A 23,442-nucleotide genomic window follows, 5' to 3' on the forward strand; every position below is an offset into this window, starting at 1 on the left:
ACAGGAGAATGTCAGGGTAGTGGTCTGTCACCTCAAGCTTAATAGAAGTTAGATGATGTAACAAGACAATGATCTGAAACACAAGAGTAAATCAACTACAGAATGGCTTAAAAAGAAGAAAATTTGTGTTTTGGAATGGCTGAGTGAAAGTCCTGATCTTAATTATATTGAGACGTTGTGGCATGATGTGAAGAGGCCTGTACATGCAAGATATCCCTGAAATATTGATGAACTGAAACAGTTTTGTATGGAGGAATGGTCTAAACCTCCTATCCGCTATTGTGCAAGTCTAATCAGCAACTACAGTAAATGTTTGATGAGAGGTTTTTGCTGATAAAGGAGGTTCTACCAGTTATTAAATACAAAAGATCACATACTTTTACCAGCCTGGATTATGAAAGATTAAGCAATGTGTTCAACAAAGACATGAAAAGTACAATTGCTTGTATGTTATTAGTTTAGGCAGATTGTGTTTGTCTATTATTGTGACTTAGATGAAGATCAGACCACATTTTATGAGAAATTAATGCAAAAAACAGGTAATTGCAAAGGGTCACAAACTTTTTCCTGCAACTATAGCTACATACCTTTCTCTACCTCACCACAGATAAATAGAGGCTTCCATCACACCTAATAGGGGGTGACAGAGGAACTGAATGATGTGGAGTCACTGCTAGTCCTCACCAATGACCCATCCAACATTAGCACTCACTCAGCCATTTGCTGATGAGATTATCAACCATTAGCAGAGTAATAAACCTTAACACAGCACCGCTGCTTATACACAACAAATTATAATGCTTTCATGAATGCATTCCATGTGCTGATTGATGACCAATGTGATCTATTCTCCTATACTTTAGTCCTTCAAATATACAAAATCAACACTCGAAATCATCAGTTTTGATTATACTCCACACCTTTCAATGTTGAACAAAGCCGCCCAATTCCCTTTGAATTTTCATTATGTTGTGTTTTTTAACCACTTGGAATACAATCTGTTCCACCCACTTCTGTTCTCAAGAATATAACATAGTTTCCTAAACAGATATTAATCTCAGTTTTTAATCACTTGCTCAGTATATTGATTTTTTTTGTCATCTAAAGCTGCCTATTTTCAATAAAGCTGACATCTTGAAAGAGTCTTGGATGGCAAGGTGGAACTATTGAAATTCTGGGCAGAGGAAAGAACAGACTTTGGTAAAAAGATTTGTACCTCTTTCAAGCTCACTGGCTGAGCAAATATATGTGCTGTATCCTTTTCCTGAATCTGGTCCAAAATTGAACGTAACATGACAGTTAATGGTGTTAGCTGGAGCTCCATTGCAACTTGCTGAACCTTGACCTGCCAATATTTAATTGCATAGATTAAAAAATCTACAACACAGAAGTAAAATTGAAAAACACCTTCTAAATTGAATAATTATTCGAATTAGTTAAGAATGGATACCTGTTCACGTTTTAACTTTTCACGTTTGCGAATAAGTTCAACTAGCAAACGCGCTCTCTCAAGGTCATGACGGAGCCTTTGCCAATACTTCAACTGCTCTTTCAAGCCATTTTTCTGTTCATCATTTGTTCTCTTTTTTTGGTACAAGAGGAAAGAGAAAGAGGAGGAAAAATATCTTTAAGAACAGTGAAACATTTTCACCTTGAAAATACAAACAAGCAACAACAGCAATATCTTGAATACAAAAGTCAATTTTTTCTAATTTCACTTACAGTTCTAGCTAAAATATTCTTGTTTATCAAAATTAAGTGTAGTTCATGAAAGCCTATCAACAAAATCCATAATACTCCATCGCAGAATTTCTTTGCTTCAGAAATTTAAATTCTTTAGTTTTATTTTGCTTTAGGGCTTACTGCAGGGTGTTCTAGAATTTTAAAACATCAAATGAATCACAAATAATCAGAGAAAAAAATTGAAAAAAAACAGTGGACTGTTTCTATCGTCCACTTGCTTTCTTTTATACCTTCCTGGATTTTTCGTTCCCATTTCAATGCCTTCCTCCACTTATTTCTAGTCTCCTGGATTAGTTGTAAACTTGTCAAATTCTTATTCTACCTTTTACCAATCCTCCAACTTCCTACTCTCTTGCCACAAAGTAGGTTCCCTCGTGGAAGTGCACGCTTTTGTGTGTGTACATTTCTGTATAGAAGGTTTTTGGTCAACATGTAAAGTGGTCTATTGAAGCACATATTGCTACTTCTCACTTACCACTGAAGTACTTTAATCTGAAGTACCACTTTAATCACTCTTTTTCCTAGTTAACCTTATCAATTTCCTTGCCAATTCATTCTTCCCTCCCAGTGGCAGATCACTATTTACAACTGCATCCAATAACCCCTTCCAGAATATCTAAAGAGATTTGTAAACTGGTCTTTTATGCACAGACATAAACTTGGATGCAAGCTTGATGGTATCTTGATTCTTACAACTGAATGGTAGTGTTAACGATGTCTGATAGTGAAAATAGTTAAGTGAATGTTTCTTGCAACTATACTGCATGGCATGGCAGTTGGGAAAATGACTGAGAAGCTCTTGTTGTTGCAGCGAAGATTTGCAAACAGCACCACCAAGACTTGGCATTAGAGACTGAGAAAGGTTAGTTTCTTGCAAGTGCAGAAATCAAAGATACAATCATTGAAAAATGGGTGATGGGTAGGCAGCTGAGGGAATTATTCACAGTATCAGCTAACTTGTGATGAACTAGTGAAGGATTTTAGGTGGTCAGTGCTCTGTGGGAAAAGATTTTAAACATCAAGAGTGAATGCAATGGTCAAGACAAATTCAGAAAGCAGACGAAAAAATAGATGAGATGCTGGTAGAGTAGTGCAAGAATGCGGGCTTATGATTGTGCTTGTTAATGGAGAAGTTCATCTGAAAGTTTGTGGAGGGAGATGCTGAAAGTGAAGGAGTTGTTATCTCTTCATCATTTCCAGGTTTTGACAGTGGGAGGAAAAAAGGCATATTAGCTAAACCAGCTATGCACTTTGCCCAACTTGTCTGCTGCTTTAGGACTTAACAGGGGGAAAACTGAGGATCATACCAACCATAATTGCTAGAGATATTAAAGATATTAGAGATATTTCATTCAGAAGATCATGAGGATTAAGAAATTATACTTCTACAGTACTTAGAGCTGGCAGTTTGAAAGCTCAATTGTAAGTACCCATTGAAGTACAGTTGTAACTTACTAATCACCTGTGTAGCTTCTAACATGCTGCCCTGAAGCAACACCACCTATTTTTTAAAAATTCAATATTGGTAAATTAAGACAGTGCTAGGATACAGGACAAATTTTTATTGCATAGATTTTATATTACAAACCCCATTTCCAGAAAAGTTGGGATATTTTCCAAAATGCAATAAAAACAAAAATCTGTGATATGTTAATTCACATGAACCTTTATTTAACTGACAAAAGTACAAAGAAAAGATTTTCAATAGTTTTACTGACCAACTTAATTGTATTTTGTAAATATACACAAATTTAGAATTTGATGGCTGCAACACACTCAACAAAAGTTGGGACAGAGTTAAAATAAGATTGAAAAGTGCACAGAATATTCAAGTAACACCGGTTTGGAAGACTCCACATTAAGCAGGCTAATTGGTAGCAGGTGAGATATCATGACTGGGTATAAGAGTAGCATCCATCAAAGGCTCAGTCTTTGCAAGCAAGGATGGGTCGTGGCTCACCCCTTAGTGCCAAAATTCGTGAGAGAATTGTTAGTCAGTTCAAAAGGAACATTTCCCAATGCAAGACTGCAGAGAACTTAGGTCTTTCAACATCTACAGTACATAATATTGTGAAAAGATTCAGAGAATTCAGAGACATCTCAGTGCGTAAACGGCAAGGTCGGAAACCACTGTTGAATGCGCGTGATCTTTGAGCCCTCAGGCGGCACTGCCTAAGAAACCGTCATGCTACTGTGACAATTATAGCCACCTGGGCTTGGGAGTACTTCGGAAAACCATTGTCACTTAACACAGTCCGTCACTGCATCCAGAAATGCAACTTGAAACTGTATTACACAAGGAGGAAGCCATACATCAACACTATGTAGAAACACTGGCGAGTTCTCTGGGCCCGAGCTCATCTCCGATGGACCAAAAGACTGTGGAACCGTGTGCTGTGGTCAGATGAGTCCATATTTCAGCTAGTTTTCGGAAAAAATGGGCATCGAGTTCTCCGTGCCAAAGATGAAAACGACCATCCTGATTGTTATCAGCGAAAGGTGCAAAAGCCAGCATCTGTGATGGTATGGGGGTGCATCAGTGCCCACGGCATGGGTGAGTTGCATGTATGTGAAGGTACCATTGACTCTGAGGCGTATATTAGGATTTTAGAGAGACATATGTTGCCGTGAAGGCGACGTCTCTTCCCGGGACGTTATTGCTTATTTCAGCAGGACAATGCCAGACCACATTCTGCATGGGCTACAACTGTGTGGCTTTGTAGACACAGAGTGTGTGTGCTTGACTGGCCTGCTGCCAGTCCAGATCTATCTCCTATTGAAAATGTATGGCGCATCATGAAGAGGAGAATCAGACAACGGAGACCACAGACTGTTGAGCAGCTGAAGTCTTATATCAAGCAAGAATGGACAAAATTTCCAATTGCAAATCTACTACAATTAGTATCCTCAGTTCCAAAATGATTAAAAAGTGTTATTAAAAGGAAAGGTGATGTAACACAATGGTAAACATGCCTCTGTCCAACTTTTGTTGAGTGTGTTGCAGCCATCAAATTCTAAATTTGTGTATATTTACAAAATACAATTAAGTTGGTCGGTAAAACTATTGAAAATCTTTTCTTTGTACTTTTGTCAGTTAAATAAAGGTTCACGTGAATTAACATATCACAGATTTTTGTTTTTATTGCATTTTGGAAAATATCCCAACTTTTCTGGAAATGAGGTTTGTAGATACACACGTTAGTTTTTTTTTTAAGAAACAATTTATTCCCCAGCATTTTGTGTGGGCAAAGCAGTTTATAGATATTCATAGATTCATTAAAATTAAGACTGTTATGTTCAGTTTCGTAAATGCCAACCTTATAAAGCAGATACGTTCAAGTGTTTTATCACAAATCAAATATTAAAAACAGCCTGCACTAGTTTCAATAAGAGGAAATCAACATTACCTGCTGTGAATTTCTCTGAGACTGCAAATGTGACTGTAAACGACGAAGGAGAGGTACACCATTTCTTGATTGTCGTTTAAGTGTCCAGTAAACATACACCCTCTGTATAAATTGTTTTTTTCGTGGTATTGATACCTGACTCATTATTTTGTTTAGCCTGCAAAGATAATAACTCACTTTTAAAAGTTAATTCATACATAACAAGAATAATGGGGAACAAAATTGAGGATGTGACTATGCATAATTAATTTAGTGCCAAATTTTCTATGTTTATATTAAATTTTTTTAAAGGGGCACATATCTCACAACTTTGTTTCTGCAAAGCACAGTAAATGTTTATAGATTCATTAAAAATAAGAGTGAATATCACAATGATCATTTTTATCATTTTAAATCACAGAAAATTACGAGTGGCTAAGATATGATGCATGTAACTTGCTTTGTATTACGAATGTACTTACTGACAAAAATGTTGTGGGGAATTTAGGGTAAGGTGATCTTTTAAAAAAAAGATACATCTACATTCAAGTTAAATATAACCAGCAATTTGAATGTTAGGAGAACTACTTCAAAAAAAAAACTAGACTCAGCAATCTTGTGCACTTCCTTAATTTACAGCATGAAGAACAACACTGAAAATTCTGTCACAGCTGCTCTTTATAACCATAAAATATACATTTTCTCTAGTTTAAAAAAAACCTTAATCTCATTACATGACCAGATGTGTGCAGAAAAAGTACAATGCAACACCAACATGACTCTTATACACTAGCAAATTAGCAAGTTTCACTGATGTCTCAACATGATTCTATTAAACTTTATTCAGAATAAATCTGTCACTCTACCTAGAGCCTGGGCCTAATGCTACTTGACATCCACTTCTGGATATTAATTTCTGGTAGCTAAAAAGTCATCCCAAGTCCACAGAACAACCCAGTAATAAACACAAACTGCAGGCCAGGCAGCATCTATGCAAAAGAGTAACAGTCGAAGGGCCTTGGCCTGATACATCATTTGTTTACTCTTTTTCATAGATGCTGTCAGGCCTACTGTGTTCCTCAAGCATTTTGCATGCATTACTTTGATTTCCAGCATCTGCAGATTTTCTTTTGTTTATGGAACAGCCCAATACCCTTGATAGCAATATTAAACTACCTTCCATGGATGAACCACATTGCCTACAATCACAATATCATATATTATCACAGGTTTAGTTCCTGATTCCATTCCATCTTATTATCTACTTCCATTTTGAAATGAATAACCTCCACCATATTTTCTTATCTGCTGCAGAAACCCTCATCTATATCCTTGTTACCCTTGGAGCTTAGGAGCCTAAAGGTGACTCCTTTGTTTGCATCTTCAGAAACAGCTCTATTTCTATCTAGTTTTCCCTTTCAGAGTTCTTTTGAAGACTCTGACCTGGAGTTACACGCTGACTTTGGTTCCTTGCAGAAATGGGACCCGCTCTCGGCGTCTCATGACTGGCCGCTATTCAATGTAATAAGGATGCAGCCTAGAAGACTAGCATGCCTTCCGGGTTCTGGGATTTCTTGGCTCTAGAGGTGGGCGGACTCAAGGTCAGTGCCTTTGCAGGAAATTGTGTGTTGTGGGAGACAGAAGATTGAAAGCAGCATGCTGGCTGTGTGCCCAGAAACCCAAATTCTTTGGGCACAGAGCTCGGAAAAAGCAACGCAACAGACTTTTAACATCATAAATCAGCAAGTTGTTTGTTACGTCTCCTCTCGCTGTGAAATGGGGACACCTCTTTTTCCCTTATTAGGGAGAGAAATAGCCTGTGGTATGTTGAATTACCAGGTGAACGAGTAGTCTTTGGGGTACTGCAAGTCTGTGTCTTTACTGATGCTTGCTGCATGCTTGAGAGCCGACGGGGGGGGGGTGCCGATGCTTTTTTTGCTGGTGGGGGAAGAGGGAAAATCGCTGCTTTGCTGCTGCTTATGCGTAGGAGGGGACTGATGGGGTTCAAACGTTTAACTGTCATTCATTCTTTGGGATACTCCTCTGTTTTCATGGATGGTTGTGAAGAAAAAGATTTTCAGATGTATATTCTATGCATTTCTGACACTGAATGTACGTTTGCAACTTTTGATACATTTAGGCTTGATTTCTCTAATGCTCTCATCTCTCACCCACTTAAAAACTGCAGTTTATCCAGAGGCCTGCTAGCCTATTCTTTGCCACATCAATCAGATTCTATTCAATTTACTTTCAAGAATCCATTTAACAGATTTCCTTTACTAAGCTATGAACCATGTGCTTAAGTCCCCTTTCCCCATCAAATCCGAGGGAAGCAGACTGCAACATTTTTCACATTAAAAACAATCTAACTGCATACAGCTGCTATAGTGTCAAACTAGGAAATCAGCTACAGATGGTAGGATTCACTCAACAGACATTCACGGCTAATGAGTCTCACTTTATAAAAACAATATAAAGTGGAAAGGAATCACTAACTGAAAGAACTCCATAAAACAGAACACTGGGAAGTACTTAAAATAAACTTCGGAAGAGAAGTAGACCCCTCTGCTCTTAGTGCTTCAAAAAACAGTATCATGGCTGATTGAACTGCATTGTCAATCCTGCATTCATGCCTATTAGTGACTATTACCTTCCTACCTATCAGGAATTGATCTACCAACCTTTTAAAGATTTCCACAGCCAAAGAAACTAGACTCACGAAGGGTCTCCGCCTGAAACGTCAACAGTGCTTCTCCCTATAGATGCTGCCTAGCCTGCTGTGTTCTACCAGCATTTTGTGTGTGTCGTTGTCACAAATTCAAGATTGTTTAGTGTCGTTCTTCAGTACACGAGTGTAAAGGAGAACAAAATAATTGTTATTCCGGATCTGGCGCAGCATAAATACAATTTACAAGGTAATTGAGTGTGGCCACTAACTGTATGATCGTGGTATTCTGCTGCTGTAGACAATCCAATTCAAGGTTCGACGTGATGTGCATTCAAACATTCTTTCCTGCACACCACTGTTGTAATGTGTGGTTATTTGAGTTACTGTCAGCTTTCCTGTCAACTTGAACCAATCTAGCCATTCTCTTCTTACCTCTCTCATTAACAAGGTGTTTTTGCCTGCAGAACTGCTGCTCAATGGATGTTGATTTGCTTTTGCACCATTCTTTATACACTCTAGACTCGAGACTATTCTGAAAATCCCAGATCAGCAGTTTCTGCGATAGTCAAACCAACCTGTCTGCCATCAACAATCATTGCATGGTTGAAGACCACTTAGATCACATTTCTTTCTCATTCTGATGTTGGTCTGAACAACCACTAAATCTCTCGATCATGTCTGCATGCTTTTATGTATTAAATTGCTGCTATACAATTGCTTGATTAAACATTTGCATTAACAAGGTGTACCTAACAAAGTGGCCATGAAATGTACAGATTAGCTTACATACATGATTGCATGTACATCACATGATGCCAGGTGTAAGAGTATCAGTATATTAGGTGACTGACAGGAAATGATAAAGTGACAAAGTGATTCTTGGCAAGAGGAACTCTTCTGGTTAGCAGCAGGGCATATAAAACCATTAGGACAGTGTGTAGTACAAGCATAAAGAAGCAGTGCACAGAGAGATGAAGGGTGTTTAGGGGCCCTGGAAAGGAGTGGATGTAGTGGTGGGTAGGGTGAATTAATGAGTGAAGGTATTGACCAGCTTGATAGCTTGGGGGAAGTAACTGTTTTTGAGTCTAGTGTTCCTGGTGTGGATGCTGCACAGCCTCTTCTCTGATGGGAGTGCGACAAACAGTCCATAAACAGGGTGGGTAGAATCCTTCATGATATTGCTGGTCTTTTCCCAGCACCTTTCTGAGCAACCTTTTACTTTTAAACATTCTATATTCTAACACAAGAAATAAACGCTCCACATCTACTCTCAAAAGCTTGAAATCTTGCTTCAATCAGTTCACTTCTTATTATATTACAACTTTGCAAATAAAAACCCATCTGCTCCAAGCTTTCCTCAAGAAAACCTTCTCCAACAAAACAACACACCCATTCCAGATACAAGTTAACAATACTTCATCCAATACATTTTTTTTAATAAAATGAGACCAATAATGTCCAACACTCCAAACAAAATCCCCACATAACTAAAACATAACTTTCAACATTCACATTCAATTCTCCTAACAATAAATTATGACATTGCTGGCTTTCCTAAATCACTACCTACATCTGGACACTAGCATTTGTTAAATCATGCACTGATACACAGATTAATCTTCATTTCAGAGCTTTGTGGAGTTAACTGATAAAGTAATAGCCTTTTTTTCTAAGTTTCCTGCCAAAATGGACAAGTTCAAATTTTTCATAACATACTTCATTTGCCAGGTCCTTGCCCATTCATTTAACCTATCTAAACTCTTCCTAGCCTTCTTATGCCTTTTATTCAAACTACTTTCTTATGGCCTTTATGCATTCAGCAATGTTACAACAAATTGTGTAAGTTAAGGGCCAAGCACATCACATTAAAAAAACACACACAAAATGCTGGAGAAACTCAGCAGGCCAGGCAACATCTATGGAAAACACCGATGCTGCCTGGTCTGCTAAGTTCCTCCAGCATTTTGCGTGTTCTTTGGATTTCTAGCATCTGAAGATTTTCTCCTGTTTGTGATTGGATCACATTAAAAAGAATCTAATTATGTCTATTTGTTTCCTTGTAGTTAGCCAATGTTCTATCCATGCCAATGGTACCTCTTCAACAATAATTATTTTTTAAATTTTCTGCAGTAACCTTGAGAAAGAACTTTATTAAACCACTTGATAGTTTAAGTATACATCCATTGAGTATCCTTTCTGTACATGAATGGCATACATTTTGAATTTGAGCATAGCTACTTCACCTGAAGGCTTTTTACTGGAAAAATACATATGATAAAAATGCTCTGAAGTATAATCAGCATTTTCCCAAGTTAAGATCCCAGATGTCAGGTTTGGAGTACAAAACTCTTACCTCTTCTTACCTGCCTATCACCTCACTTCTCCTTCCCTGTCTCCTATGGTTCACTCTCCTCTCCTATCAGATTCCTTCCACTCCAGCCCTTTACCTTTCCTACCTACCTGGCTTTATGTATCATCTTCTAGCTAGCCCACCTCCCCTTCCCCCACATTTTTACATTGGTGTCTTTCCCCTTCCTTTCCAGTCCTGAAGAAGGGTCCTGACCCGAAATGTCAATTGTTTATTCATTTCCATAGATGCTGCCATACCTGCCAAGTTCCCCAAATGTATTGTGTGTTGTTTTGGAATACATATTAAAACTGGGCTGAATTAAGTAAAATATCCCCATTTGAAACCATTCTCATATCTTCTGAATTTCCTTAATTAAATATTTTAACAGGCTTTCCAATTACCCAGTGAGGATATCTGGTGAATGCCCAAAGTAGTGCCAAGCTAAGTGATTTCAGTCAGAGGTTTAATTCAGTTAAGCTAAGGAAGAAGTAGTAGTCAAAATTCCTAATCATGATTATTACACTAAAATTCATCATTCAGATCAGCTTAAATAATGTGGTGTTATCTCATAGACCAATAGCCAGTCAATCAGCTTTGTTCATTTCTGAGCACTGGACAGAGGTCTCCCATTGTAACATCTTCACTCAGTTACAAGAAGTCCAATGATTTTTATATTTAAGGTAACAAATAATTTGTTCAGTAGAAAGAAAACAGGCATAAAATTTGTTCCTGAAAATCAGGAGAACTTTTCAGCCATATTTCTGTGCAATCAGTTTTGTTGTTTATTACGATTATCAAATTTCCCTGTAGAATTCTATTTACTTTGGTTTAGAGTGCACTGTTCAAAAAACCACCAAAACAAAACTGATGTGCTGGAAGAACTCTGTGCAGTGCTGGCAGGATCTGAAGGGAATGCTCATCAACCAATTTTGTTATAATTACTCGCTCAGCAAATAAATCTTAATGCATTTATGCAACTATTTCTTTCATGGTAGTTATAAGTGACTAATATAAACTGAATTCCCCGATAGATTACAGTGGAAGAAAGTGGTCACTGAGGCTCTGCCAGAGTATGGCACATGATGATAATGAATATAAACTGAAAATGAAACCAAAACCAGCACAGAAAATGAAGCCATGTACACAGAGAAGAAGAAACAGTTCATATATAATTTTCAGCAGAGATTTTTAGCAGAGTTTAACTAATGCTAAGATACAAACTGAAGAGGAAAGTCTTTTGAGTGTACTGGCAATATTTTACTTATCATTTCACATTTAAAATTAGTTATTCATCTGCTGATTTTTATTGTAGGATCTTGGCATTCTGTGAGTCCTATGTTGGAGCAGTGACCCCAGAACTATTTAAATGGCTATTAAGCATTTTGGGAGGTCTCAAGTTTATCAGAAGTGCAATAGAAATGAATTTTCTCTGTTAAGACGGTAAATATTAACAAGAGGAAGAAAATGGTAGTCTGAGCTTCAGAGTTTTCTGTATCCAATATATAGTAATTAAGTTTCCAGCATCTGCAGTTGTTTTTTTATTTTCATTTAATTTTGAAGGCATGAACCATACATTTTTATAATTTTTAAAAGCATCAAACTATATATTATGCACAATCGGTACAATATAAACATAATCAACATATGAAGATGCAATAAAGTGTCAGGCAATAAAAGAAATGTTTAATAAAGACAAGCACCCTGGGGAAAATACTATAGCTATGCAGTGACTCAGGAATTGAACAAATAGTTGTGAATATTTGCATTTAAAATTGTTACAGCACAAATCAGCAATAAATTTTGTTTGGGGAAAAAGATGTACAACTCTTTTCTTATAATGTGGTTTGCCAAAACTGACAAAGACCAGGCCACATTTTAAATGGGATATACCACTTGAGTAGATTACCGAGACATGAATGGAGGAAGGATATCTACACCAAAAGGGAGAACCATTTTTAAAATTATTCCAAAAAACCCAAAAACTACATATTGTGTAAATCTGAAATGCTGGAAATACTCAGGTCAGGCCATATCTGTGGGAAGTGAGATAGTCAAACTCTATTTCTCTTCCCATAGATGCTGCTTAACTTTATTTTTAGCATTTTCATTTTTACTCTTTCTATATTTACATATCATTTTCATGTTCACTGTTGATTAACCATACGTCCTTGCAGCTAATTTTAACTTTTAAAATATACCTGTTAGCTTTATCGTCATTCTCATTGTAAACTCTCCATCACATCAAACTAAACATCCTTAATATTCAGCTATCTGGCAATCCAGTTACACTTAACATGCCAGTCTAGGGAGTGTCTTATTCCACATTTTCTGACCTACACTGAGTCTTGAACCACCAACTGCACCATTATCCTAGTATTAAAATCCCTCCAAGGCTCACTCTCTTCCCACCTCTGTAACTTACTTCAACTGATCAATTCTTCAGTCTCAATGTTCCTTCTAACTCTGGTCTCCAGTACAATACACATATCCTTAACTACAATAATGCCTTCCAATGGTTTTGTACTTAGGGAAATGTATACTGCATGGGCAGCAAGAACTGAAAATTTCCTTGACTTCACCTTATCCGCATCCTTTAAGATCACCCTGAAAACCCAGATTTTGACTTGTCACATATATTAATCTTTACTTCCTTTGATTAATTTTAAAACTTTAATCATCCTTGTTTTACCATGTTGAAGATGTGAATAAATGTTTTGCTGACATTTTAAATAGCAGCTGCAACATTAGCATATGCAGACTAACATGCAAAGTAAATGAAAAAGGATCTAGTGCTTCCCCAGCACATATGAGGAATAAACTCTTCTCAGACTTCCCACTGAGTACAAGTATCAATTTTAAACGACATTTCAATGACATATTCAGCCATCTTCATCAGGGATGTTTCCTGGATATGTCTAGAACAGTGACATTTACACCCCCATCGTCCATCCCTCCTGACTGGTTAGTCCTCATCCAATCAGATTTCTGCTGTCCCATCTTGTCTACAATTGAATTGCAATTCTTACTTAGAGCAAGACCTTCGTCTTTGTTAAAATTATTTTCCTCTAGTTTTATTTCAATGGCTTCCTTCACCAGGTGGTCCCAAAAGCCACTGGCATAGCACAGCAGTTTTGTGCCATGAAGTCAATCCCATGGTCATTGCAATTGCAATTTTCTGCTAACGCCAATTTCTCCAGGTAACCCAAACGGAAACACTTCCGGTGCTCCTTGATGCGGGTTTCCACCGTGTGCCCTGTCTGGACAATACACTCTGCTCCGCGTTCACAGGAAATCCAGTAAACACCAGCCGTCCTGAATCCCAAGTCATCTTTGACCCACATAAGCCGTGGTTTCAGCTTCCTTACAGGTTTGTGGATGGTATTAATTCGGTATTTCTTCAGCTGGTGTATCCATTTGGGTTACCTGGAGAAATCGACGGTAGCAGAACATTGCACTTGCAATGCTTATAGGATTGACTTTAACAGTATAAAACTACTGTGCCACATCAATGGCTTTTAGAAGGAAGCCATTAAAAGAAAACTAGAGGAAAAGAATTTTAACAAAGACAAAGCTCTTGTCCTAAGTAAGAACTGGAATTCCACTGTAAACGAGGTGGGACAGTGGAAACCTGATTGGATAAGGACTAACTAATTAGGAGGAACAAACAACGGGAATATAAATACCACATGACTAGATGTCCCTGATGAAGATGACAGAGTACGTCATCGAAGCATCGGTTAAAATCAGTATCTATACTCAGCTGGAAGACTGAGAAGAGTTTATTCATGCAATATAAAGTTATTTTTGCAATGTGGAGATCACTGCAGCAAAACATTTAAGAGAATGGAGTATTACGTTCTTCCACCAAAATCTACTAGGACTCTTGATGCCAGAGGCCCACACTGACTCCCAATCAGCAGCACTCCCAGGCTTGATTCACTGTCAACAACAGATTTACTGTAAAAGGATTAGATGATGATGGAAGAGTTGTCTTCAAGTACATGTGCATTTTACAAATACTAATTTTCTACATTTATAATGTAAAATGCTATATACATGTGACATTAAGCTACAGAAAACAATCTATTGTAATTGAAGATAAAGTTATTTTGTTAAAGAGTAATCTAAGGTTTGGAGAAACAAAAAAGACTGGTGTCCTGTCACACTCACCTCAATAATAAGCAAATGCTTTGAGAGGCTGGTCAAGGATTACATCTGAAGCATGCTACCACCCAAATTGGACCCCCTAAAATTCACCTACCAACACAACTGATCAATAAATGACACAATAGCCACTGCTCTACATACCGTCCTTACACGTCTGGAGAAGAAGGATGCTTATGTGAGAATGCCGTTCTTGGACTACAGTTCAGCATTCAACACCATAGTTCCATCCAGGCTTGACAAGGAGCTCAGAGACCTCGACCTTGACCCTGCCTTGTACAGCTGGATCCTGGACCTCCTGTCAGATTGCCAGCAGGTTGTAAGAGTGGGCTCCCTCACCTCCAACCCTCTGACTCTCAATACAGGAACCCCTCACGGCTGCGTACTGAGCCCCCTCCTTTACTCCCTGTATACCCATGACTGTATCGCCACCCACAGCTCCAATCTGCTGATTAAATTTGCTGACGCCATTATATTGATTGGCCTCATCTCAAATAATAACCAGGTGGCCCATAGGGAAGAAGTTCTCTCTCTGACACAGTGGTGTCAAGAAAACAACCTCTCCCTCAATGTATCAAAAGCAAAGGAGCTGGTTGTGGATTACAGGAGGAATGGAGACTGGGTAACCCCTAAGCTTCTTCCACCAGGCCATCGGACTGATTAACTCACTCTGATTTGAGTGTACTCTATATTACATTGACTATTCTATTTATTATAAATAACTATGATTGCACACAGCACATTTAGATGGAGATGTAACAAAGATTTTTACTCCTCATGTATGTGAAGGATATAAGAAATAAAGTCAATTCAATTCAAATCAATCGGACAGGTACGAGAAATAATAAAATAAAATTCAATGCTAACATACTTATAGTACCTACAAAGAGTATTCACCCTTTTAGAAGCTTTCCTGTTTTACTGCTTTACACCAGGGGTGTCAAACTCATTTTAGGTCACGGGCCGGATTGAGCAAAATGCAGCTTCATGCGGGCCGGATCAGTCGGACGCATGCGAACGCAGCTTTCGTTGCCTCCGTTTTTTCAGCCTGCTCTCATGTGTCTCAGTCTCTGCTATAACTACAAAGTGTTTCACTTTACAAATTCCGTTTCTTATGAAGAAGACTGCCGAGCAAGACTGCCGAATAAACACTAAAAACCCTGAAAACCTGGTACCTGAATAAACTCAGCATTAGCCATATCATACGCCATAGGCGCTTCGATTACTGGGGCCAGCTTTAATAGTAATTAGATATTATCTCGCGGGCCAAAGATAATTCCACTGCGGGCCGGATTTGGCCCGCGGGCCTTGAGTTTGACATATATGCTTTACACCATTGAATCACACTGGATTTAATTTGGCTTTCTTGACATTGATCAACAGAAAAAGATTCTTGTGTCAGTGAAAACAGGTCTCTAAAAAGTGATCTGAATTAATTACAAATATAAAACACAAAATAATTGATTACATAAGTATTCATCCCCCTTTAATGTGACACACCAATCATCACTGGTGCAGCCAACTCGTTTTAGAAGTCACATAACTACTTAAGTGGAGATCAGTTTTTGGAGACCTGTGTGCAGTCAAGATGTTTCAATTAACTGTAGTAAAAATACATTTGGAAGATCAAACTGTTGTGAGTCAGTATCCTGGCAAAAACTACACCACTGACACAAAAGAACACTCCAAGCAACTCCGTGAAAAGGTTATTGAAAAGCACAAGTCAGGAGATAGATACAAGAAAATTTCCAAGTCAGTGAATGTCCCTCAGAGTACAGTTAAGTCAATCATCACAAAATGGAAAGAATATGGCAAAGATGTAAATCTGCCTAGAGCAGGCCATCCTCAGAAACTGAATGACCATGTAAGAGGGAATTTGTGAGGGAATCCACCAACAGACCTATGACAACTCTGAAGGAGTTACAAGTTTATTGGCTGAGATGGGAGAGACTGCACATACAAGCCCAGGTACTACACCAGTCACAGCTTTATGGGGGAGTGGCAAAGAGAAAGCCACTGTTGAAAAACACTCACATGAAATCTTGGCTAGAGTTTGCCAGAAGGCTTGTGGGAGACTCTGAAGTCAGCTGGAAGAAAGTTCTATGGCCTGATGAAACCAAAATTGAGCTTTTTGGCTGTCTGACTAAATGCTATAAGCCAAACACTGCTCATCACCAAAAACACGCCATCTCTACCGTGAAGCACGGTGATGGCTGCATCATGATGGAAGGCTTGTGAAGGTAGAGGGTAAAATGAATGCAGGGAAATTTTGGAGTAAAAGCTGATGCAGTCTGCAGGAGAACTGTGACTTGGGAGACTTGTTTATCAGCAAGGCAATAACCCCAAGCATAAAGCCAAAGCTATACAGACATGGCTTTAAAACAACAAAATTAATGTCCTGGAGTAGCCAAGTCAGTGTCCAGACCTCAATTCAATTCAGAATTTGTGAATGGACTTGAAAAGGACCGTTCACTCACAATCCCCATGCAATCTGACAGAACTTGAACAGTTTTGTAAAGAATGGGGAAAATTGCAGTGTCCAGAAGTGCAAAGCTGATAGAGACCTATCTAAACAGACTCAAGGCTGTAATTACTGCTGAAAGTGCATCTACTAAATACTAACTTAAAGGGGGAAGAATACTTATCCAATCAATATTGTGTTTTATATTTGTAATTAATTTAGATCACTTTGTAGAGATCTATTTTCACTTTGACATAAGTCTTTTTCTGTTGATCAGTGACAAAAAAAGCCAAATTAAATCCACTGTGATTCGATGGTGTAAACCAATAAAACATGAAAACTTCCGGGGGAGTGGGTGAATATTTTTTATAGGCACCGTAATTCAACATCTATGGAGGGAAATAATTAATGTTTGAGTTTCATGACATAAAAATGAAAATGAACAATCTTATTAATGGTATATCTAACTAACAATACCAATACTTTGTTACCATTGAGATCAATAGGGTTTTATCACCAAAGATACCATCCAATTATAATTGGATTTGTTTTACTGGGAATCCCATTATTGAACAAAGGTGATATGGATTTCAAAGCTATCTAAAAATAAATGTAAAATATTTGTTATGGGAAATATATTCCTGTTTGCAGTGCTTAATAACAACTTCATGGTAACTAGAATGAGAAACAGGATTATTCTTAAATTAATAATTGTCATTCTACTATAATTTGCTTTCCTTCCTTTAAAAACTAACAATTTAAGCTATCAACAAGTACACTGTTCTTTTTCCTTTTACATCATACTGTGGGAACTTACTTTATATTCAATCTGTTACTTATTTGCCCTATATGAATCAAACATAGAATGACCCAAGTACCCACTGAAAGATTCATCACCAAGCTACAATGCCACTACGTCAGAGTCTTTTAATAGTTTGTCGTCAGAAAAAGAATGAAAAATGGTCTTAAACATACAATTGCCAGGAAAAGCAACATGTATACTGTAGTTTGTGTATGTTGTTATGCTCAGTATATTATGATTAATCAACACTGTGTTCTGTGGTGTTATTTTCTCTGTGATAATTTCGATATTTTTCTAAGATTACTTGATTTTTCTCTTACTCTCTCCTAATGTCATTACTGTATCTCCTAATCTGTTCCTTTTCTAGTCACATTTTCATTTCCTGCTTGCTTCAGCTATTTCTTCTGTATTTATCTTCAAGCAATGAGAGCTGTAGAAGTGAAAAAGGAGAATAGACCAATAAGTAGCCTTAGTCGATCCAAACATATTACAATGGTACACAACCCTTTTGTCTGCATTGGTCTTTTCAACTGGGAAGAGGTATAAAAGACAAGACCGAGAGTAAGCACGATGGACAGCACAGCTAGCAAAGCTATTACCTCCAGAAAGAGATACCAAGTTCATTTCTGACCTCAAGTGTTATCTGTGTGGAATTTGCATGTTCAATGTACTTTCGCATGGGTTTCCTCTGAGCACTCTGGTTTCTTCCCACATCCCAAAGATATGCAGGCTGGTAGCTTAAACGGCCACTGTTAAATTGTCCCTAATGAATGGTAGAATCTGAGGGGTGTTGAAGAGAATGCTGAGATCAATGTTCGATTTGTGTAAATGCTTAATGCAGACTCAGTGGGCCAATGGATCTGCTTTCCAACTGTATCTATGACTAACAGCTATCAGAGGGTATACAGATTGAAAAGGTTGGTGATGACACAAGATGACTTAATTCTAGAGTGCTATGGAATTATGTTAAAAATATTTAAAAACTGGTTAGGCTGTTGTCTCAGTTTTTTCTTGTGCAATGTAACTGATTCAGCAACGACATTAGAAAACTGGCTGTAGAATCAGATTAACCCATAGTGGTATAACTTCACTAAAAACTAGAAAGAGATTCCATGACAAAAAGACAAAAGCCATAGAAACAATTTTTGACAGATACATTTCGCATGGATACATTTAGGTTTATTCCATTTATTATAGATTTCAGCATAAAACTTTCAGTTGAAAAATCAGGTGATTATTTAACAAGTCACTCACCCATCTGGCTGAATGCATGGAACAGATACGACAGGCACCGTAGTACTTTTTTCAGTTAAGAGCTTCTGTGCCTTCTTTGTCTTCTGCCTCGTCTTACATTTAGTTTTTGTTGCCTTGTTAGGTGAATCTTTTCTACATATGCCGTTTTTTAGTTCAGCTGGCTCATAAATGTTTAGTGGCCTTCTCACACAGCCTGGAGGTGTATGCACAGCACAGAAGGCAGTCTTTTTCACATTGAATGTCGTTGTTCCATTGGATTCCGTTTCTTTAACAGGCTCCATTTTCATGTACAGACCTGCTTGCTGAGCACATGTTACATGGAATGCTGTATAACAATTTGCTTTATGGCACTGGATGCAAGCACCAAGCCCTTTCTGTTTGCAGAGGTAGCATGTCAGTTTCCACCTAGCTGCTGGAATGTTCTTGACACCATCAATAGGTTCTATGAATACAGTGTTAGCAAATCCAACTTCAGGAACCCACAGAGCACATACAACATGTCCCCACTGACCATCCTCAGTTTTCTTGAAAGCACCACCCTTATTTGGGCACAAGATACATTCAACAGATCGAGATGATGATTGCAAGCAACGACGGCACAACCACTGCCCTTCAGGTATATATGGAACTCCATAGCATTCCTGATGCACTGCTAAATTACACATGTCGCAAAACAATATTACATTACTGTTTTGACATTCTCCATCCATGCATATACAACAAACAGCATCTTCATCAATTAAAGACTGAGGATCACCTTGATTAGAATTTTCAAAGTAAGATTCCTTTTCTAGTTTATCCATTAGAAACTCAAACACATTCTGTGAAACTACACTCAAACCATCACCTTTACGCCTTTCATTTATCATTTCCAACCATGCATAATCTTCCTCATCCATATCATACTCAACTTCGTTATTGAGCTCCTCTGCGGACTTCTCAATGAGCCGATAATAAGACGAAGGTCGACGAGGAGCAGAAGGTGGTTCATAATCTACAATCCTAAATCGTGGCTCCGGCAATGCGTTTACTTGAGTTTGAGCACCATGTGTACTTTGACTAACAACATCCTTCTTTTTAACTCTATTGGATTTGCATCTTTTAGACTTTACAAAAACAGGTGGACGTTCACTGTTTTCTTTGTTGCTGTTACATTCAACAATTTCTTGGGCAGTTAAGTCATCTTCTGAAATTATTTCCAAAGGATCATAAATACTAATCCGGTGTAACCGTCCATCAATTTCCATTTCAACCATTCGTTGTGCTTGAGCGTATGTTAGCATTTCACGGCTTGGCGAATGCTTCAACTTGCAAGGTGAAGCTGAGCGCCTTGCTGTCCCTCGTTGACACCTTCCTTTCCTCCTCATTGTTAATAATGAAGTCAGCTGAAAAATAATTTAACATAAAGTCAAAAACTCCAACTCCTGTGTTAATAACAGTTACAAAACATTGCAAGAACCTTAAAATTAAATTGGACCAAAACCATTAAAACCTTTTTTTGCCTGTGGAAAATTTTGTAGCCTAGCTACATCCAGACTGAATTGCAAACTTTTTTTTAAATGCATTTGGCAATCAGTCTTACTGGATCATAGTCAGGTGTTGCAGTGGACATTTCAAATCGATGAACATTAAAGCAAATATTAAATAAAGTGTGAGAAAGTAGAATTAGACTGGTCAGATATTTGTGGCTGGCACAAACACAAAACACTGTCATAAAATTTCCAATGATCCTGCGATTTCTATGACCTTAAATTACTCTTTGAGGAGGAGGAGGAGGAAGCCATAAAACTTTACAGAATAGAAGAAAGCCATTTAACCTAATCTTTGCTTATTCTTCACTAAAGCCTTTCAAATCAGAACTTACGGCTCTATATTCTCCTCATAGGATTGAAAAGTCCTTACTTCAAACATTGATTCTTCTTTCTCCTGCAAAATTGCCCTATTATTTCAAGGCAAAACATTTTATACTCTAACAATCATTGGTTTTTTTTCTCCCCTCACCATCCTGGTGATAATTCTGAATTGACGATTCTTCATTGATTAGAGGGCCAAGATTTACATAACTTTACAAATAAGCTGTTTTTTTCCCCGGTAGGGATTAGTTTTTACTTCCAAGTGCTCCTGTCATGTTTTGTCACCCTATAACTTTATCCTTCAATCTCTCTGAATTATGGAGGACAGCATGTGTCTCTCTCCAGCAGACTTCATCATGATCATCATGACTCCAGTATTTCTACTAATTTTTTAATGCTTCTTAATTGTACATATGATTTTTTTCATGTTCTATCGCTGAGCAGCAGTGAACCATCTGAATGGTCCATCAGAGTTCTCTTTGGGAACTAGCTGACTTGATCAGCATTTCTGATCTGGCTATTCACATTGCACTTAAAAAAGTCTTCCCTTCTGTGTTCACATAATTATATACCTGCACTTCCTCATTACCTGATTTCCCACCTCTGATGGCAGAACTGCCTACTATACTATATATTTTGACTAATCTAATTAATACTTTACTTCACTGTATTAATATTTCCAGAGAAAGCAGAAAATCATGTTTTATTAATGCTTTAGCAACAAGCAGATCCGGTAAGCAAATTTTAAAATAAGTATAAATCAATTGCATACACTAAATTCAGTAAATTAAATATATCTGACACAAATAAATATACAAGCCCAAAACAACTTAAATAATAAATAACATTCAACATTTTTTTCTCAAAATTGAGATTATCTATTCCGATAAAAAAAAGTGAGCATTTGTTAAAAGGTGAGGAAATGGGTATTGTTCAAATGGAGATGGGTGAGCTTATACTGAATACCAACAAGCAGGAACAACTGGGTAAATGCTACATTGGTTTTTATGATGAGAATTGCACTTGGAAGTACTGTGAACAGTTTTAAAATTCGTATCTCAAAAAGGATGTTCTTCCCATAGAAAGCAGAATGAAGATTCAATAAACTGATTGGCTGGATGAGGGAGATATTAAGGAATCAGGATTGTGTTCACTGTAATTTAGAATGAGGTGGCTTTATCAACTGACAAGATTGTTGATAGAATAAATGCATGAAGGGTGCTTCTCTGATTGAACAGCCTAAGACCTGGGACACAGTTTAAGAATAATGCCATTTAGCACTGAAACAAAATTTTAAAAACTCTACTTTAGGGTTACGACACTTTGGACTGCTCTATCCTAAAATGCTGAGAGTGTAAGTCACTGAGTTCAATAAAACAGACTGAGAAGATATCTGGATGTTAAGGAAATTTGGTGGATGATTGAGGCTGAAGATCAGCCATAACCTTAATAACAGACAAGATGCAAAGAGCCAAATGGCCTATTGCTTATGCTATCTTTTTTTTACAAGTTTGCAACTGGCAAAGATATCCTGATTCTTACATATTTTGCACTAATCACTGAAACAGATAGCTAATACTTTTTTTTCCAAATTATATTGTTCCTTATCAGACTGCCTACTATTCCTGAAAGTTCATTAGTGCTTGAATTTAGCAGCAATAATTCTCAAGTAGCCAGTTTTATGTGCAAAGTGACATGAAGATTGTCAACTGAGAAAGCCATCACATTCAAGCATTACGCCACCAAATATTGATGCCGATTTCCCTGACAAGCACACTCCAATGATATCCACTAACAGATGAACAGCAATTTCCTCCTGAATTCTAGGAAGACCATAAGCTAGTAAAGATTTGACATGACATCTAAAACTTTGACAAATTTCCATAGATGTATAGTGGAGGGAATATTGATAGCTGTGTCACAGCCTGGTATGAAAACACCAATGCGCTTGGACAAAAAATCCTACAAAATGGTCCAGTCCATCATGGGTATAGCCCTGCCCACCATTGAGCACATCTATCTGGGAGCAGCAGCCATAATCAGGGACCCATACCACCCAGGTCGAGCTCTGTTCTTGTCGTTGCCATCAAGAAGGTACAGGAGCCTCAGAACTCACACAACCAGGTTCAGGAACGGTTACTACTCTTTCATCAGGCTCTTGAAACAAAGCAGATAACTTCACTGAAGTGTTCCCACGATTTATGGACTCACTTTCAAGTACTCTTCATCTCATGTTCTTGATGTTTATTGTTTCAATTTCCACTTTGAAAGGGAGAATACAACTACAGCTATGAAGATCCCTGTTGCATCTGGTAAGCCTTGGAGTACCTGGTAAGGCTCTGAAAACTTGTGCCAACCAACTGGTAGGAGTATTTGAGGACATTTTCAACCTCTCACTGCTATGGTTGGAAATTCCCACCTGCATCAAAAAGGAAACATTATACCAGCGCCTAAGTGTAATATGAGCTGCTTTAATGACTATCGCCCAGTAGCAATCACACCTACAGTGATGAAATGCTTTGAGAGGTTGATCATGGGTAGAATGAACTCCTGCCTCAGCAAGGACCTGGACCCACTGCAATTCGCCTATCATCGCAATAGGTCAATGGCAGATGCAATCTCAATGGCTCTTTACACGGCCTTAGATCACTTGGACAATACAAACACCTATGTCAGGCTGCTGTTCATTGACTATAGCTCAGCATTTAACAGCATCATTCCCACAGTGCTGATCAATAAGTTACAGAACATGGGCCTCTGT

The 23,442-nt window shown here is 37.9% G+C and overlaps 1 protein-coding gene across 1 annotated transcript in view; it reads right to left on the reverse strand.

The window, feature by feature from the left end:
• The window catches only part of brd1a (bromodomain containing 1a), a 53,327-nt gene that overhangs the window by 24,925 nt on the left and 4,960 nt on the right, over window positions 1–23,442 (reverse strand). Inside the window, exons 2-5 of the mRNA XM_073066375.1 lie at window positions 18,829–20,213; window positions 5,151–5,307; window positions 1,451–1,582; window positions 1,217–1,345 (exon numbers count right to left, since the gene is read on the reverse strand). Of these exons, the coding sequence (XP_072922476.1) occupies window positions 1,217–1,345; window positions 1,451–1,582; window positions 5,151–5,307; window positions 18,829–20,195 (1,785 nt within the window). The 5' untranslated portion in view covers window positions 20,196–20,213. The remainder of the gene's footprint in view (window positions 1–1,216; window positions 1,346–1,450; window positions 1,583–5,150; window positions 5,308–18,828; window positions 20,214–23,442) is intronic.

This window comes from Hemitrygon akajei, chromosome 14 (genome assembly GCF_048418815.1).
Source record: "Hemitrygon akajei chromosome 14, sHemAka1.3, whole genome shotgun sequence".
Classification (NCBI taxonomy): Eukaryota; Metazoa; Chordata; class Chondrichthyes; order Myliobatiformes; family Dasyatidae; genus Hemitrygon; species Hemitrygon akajei.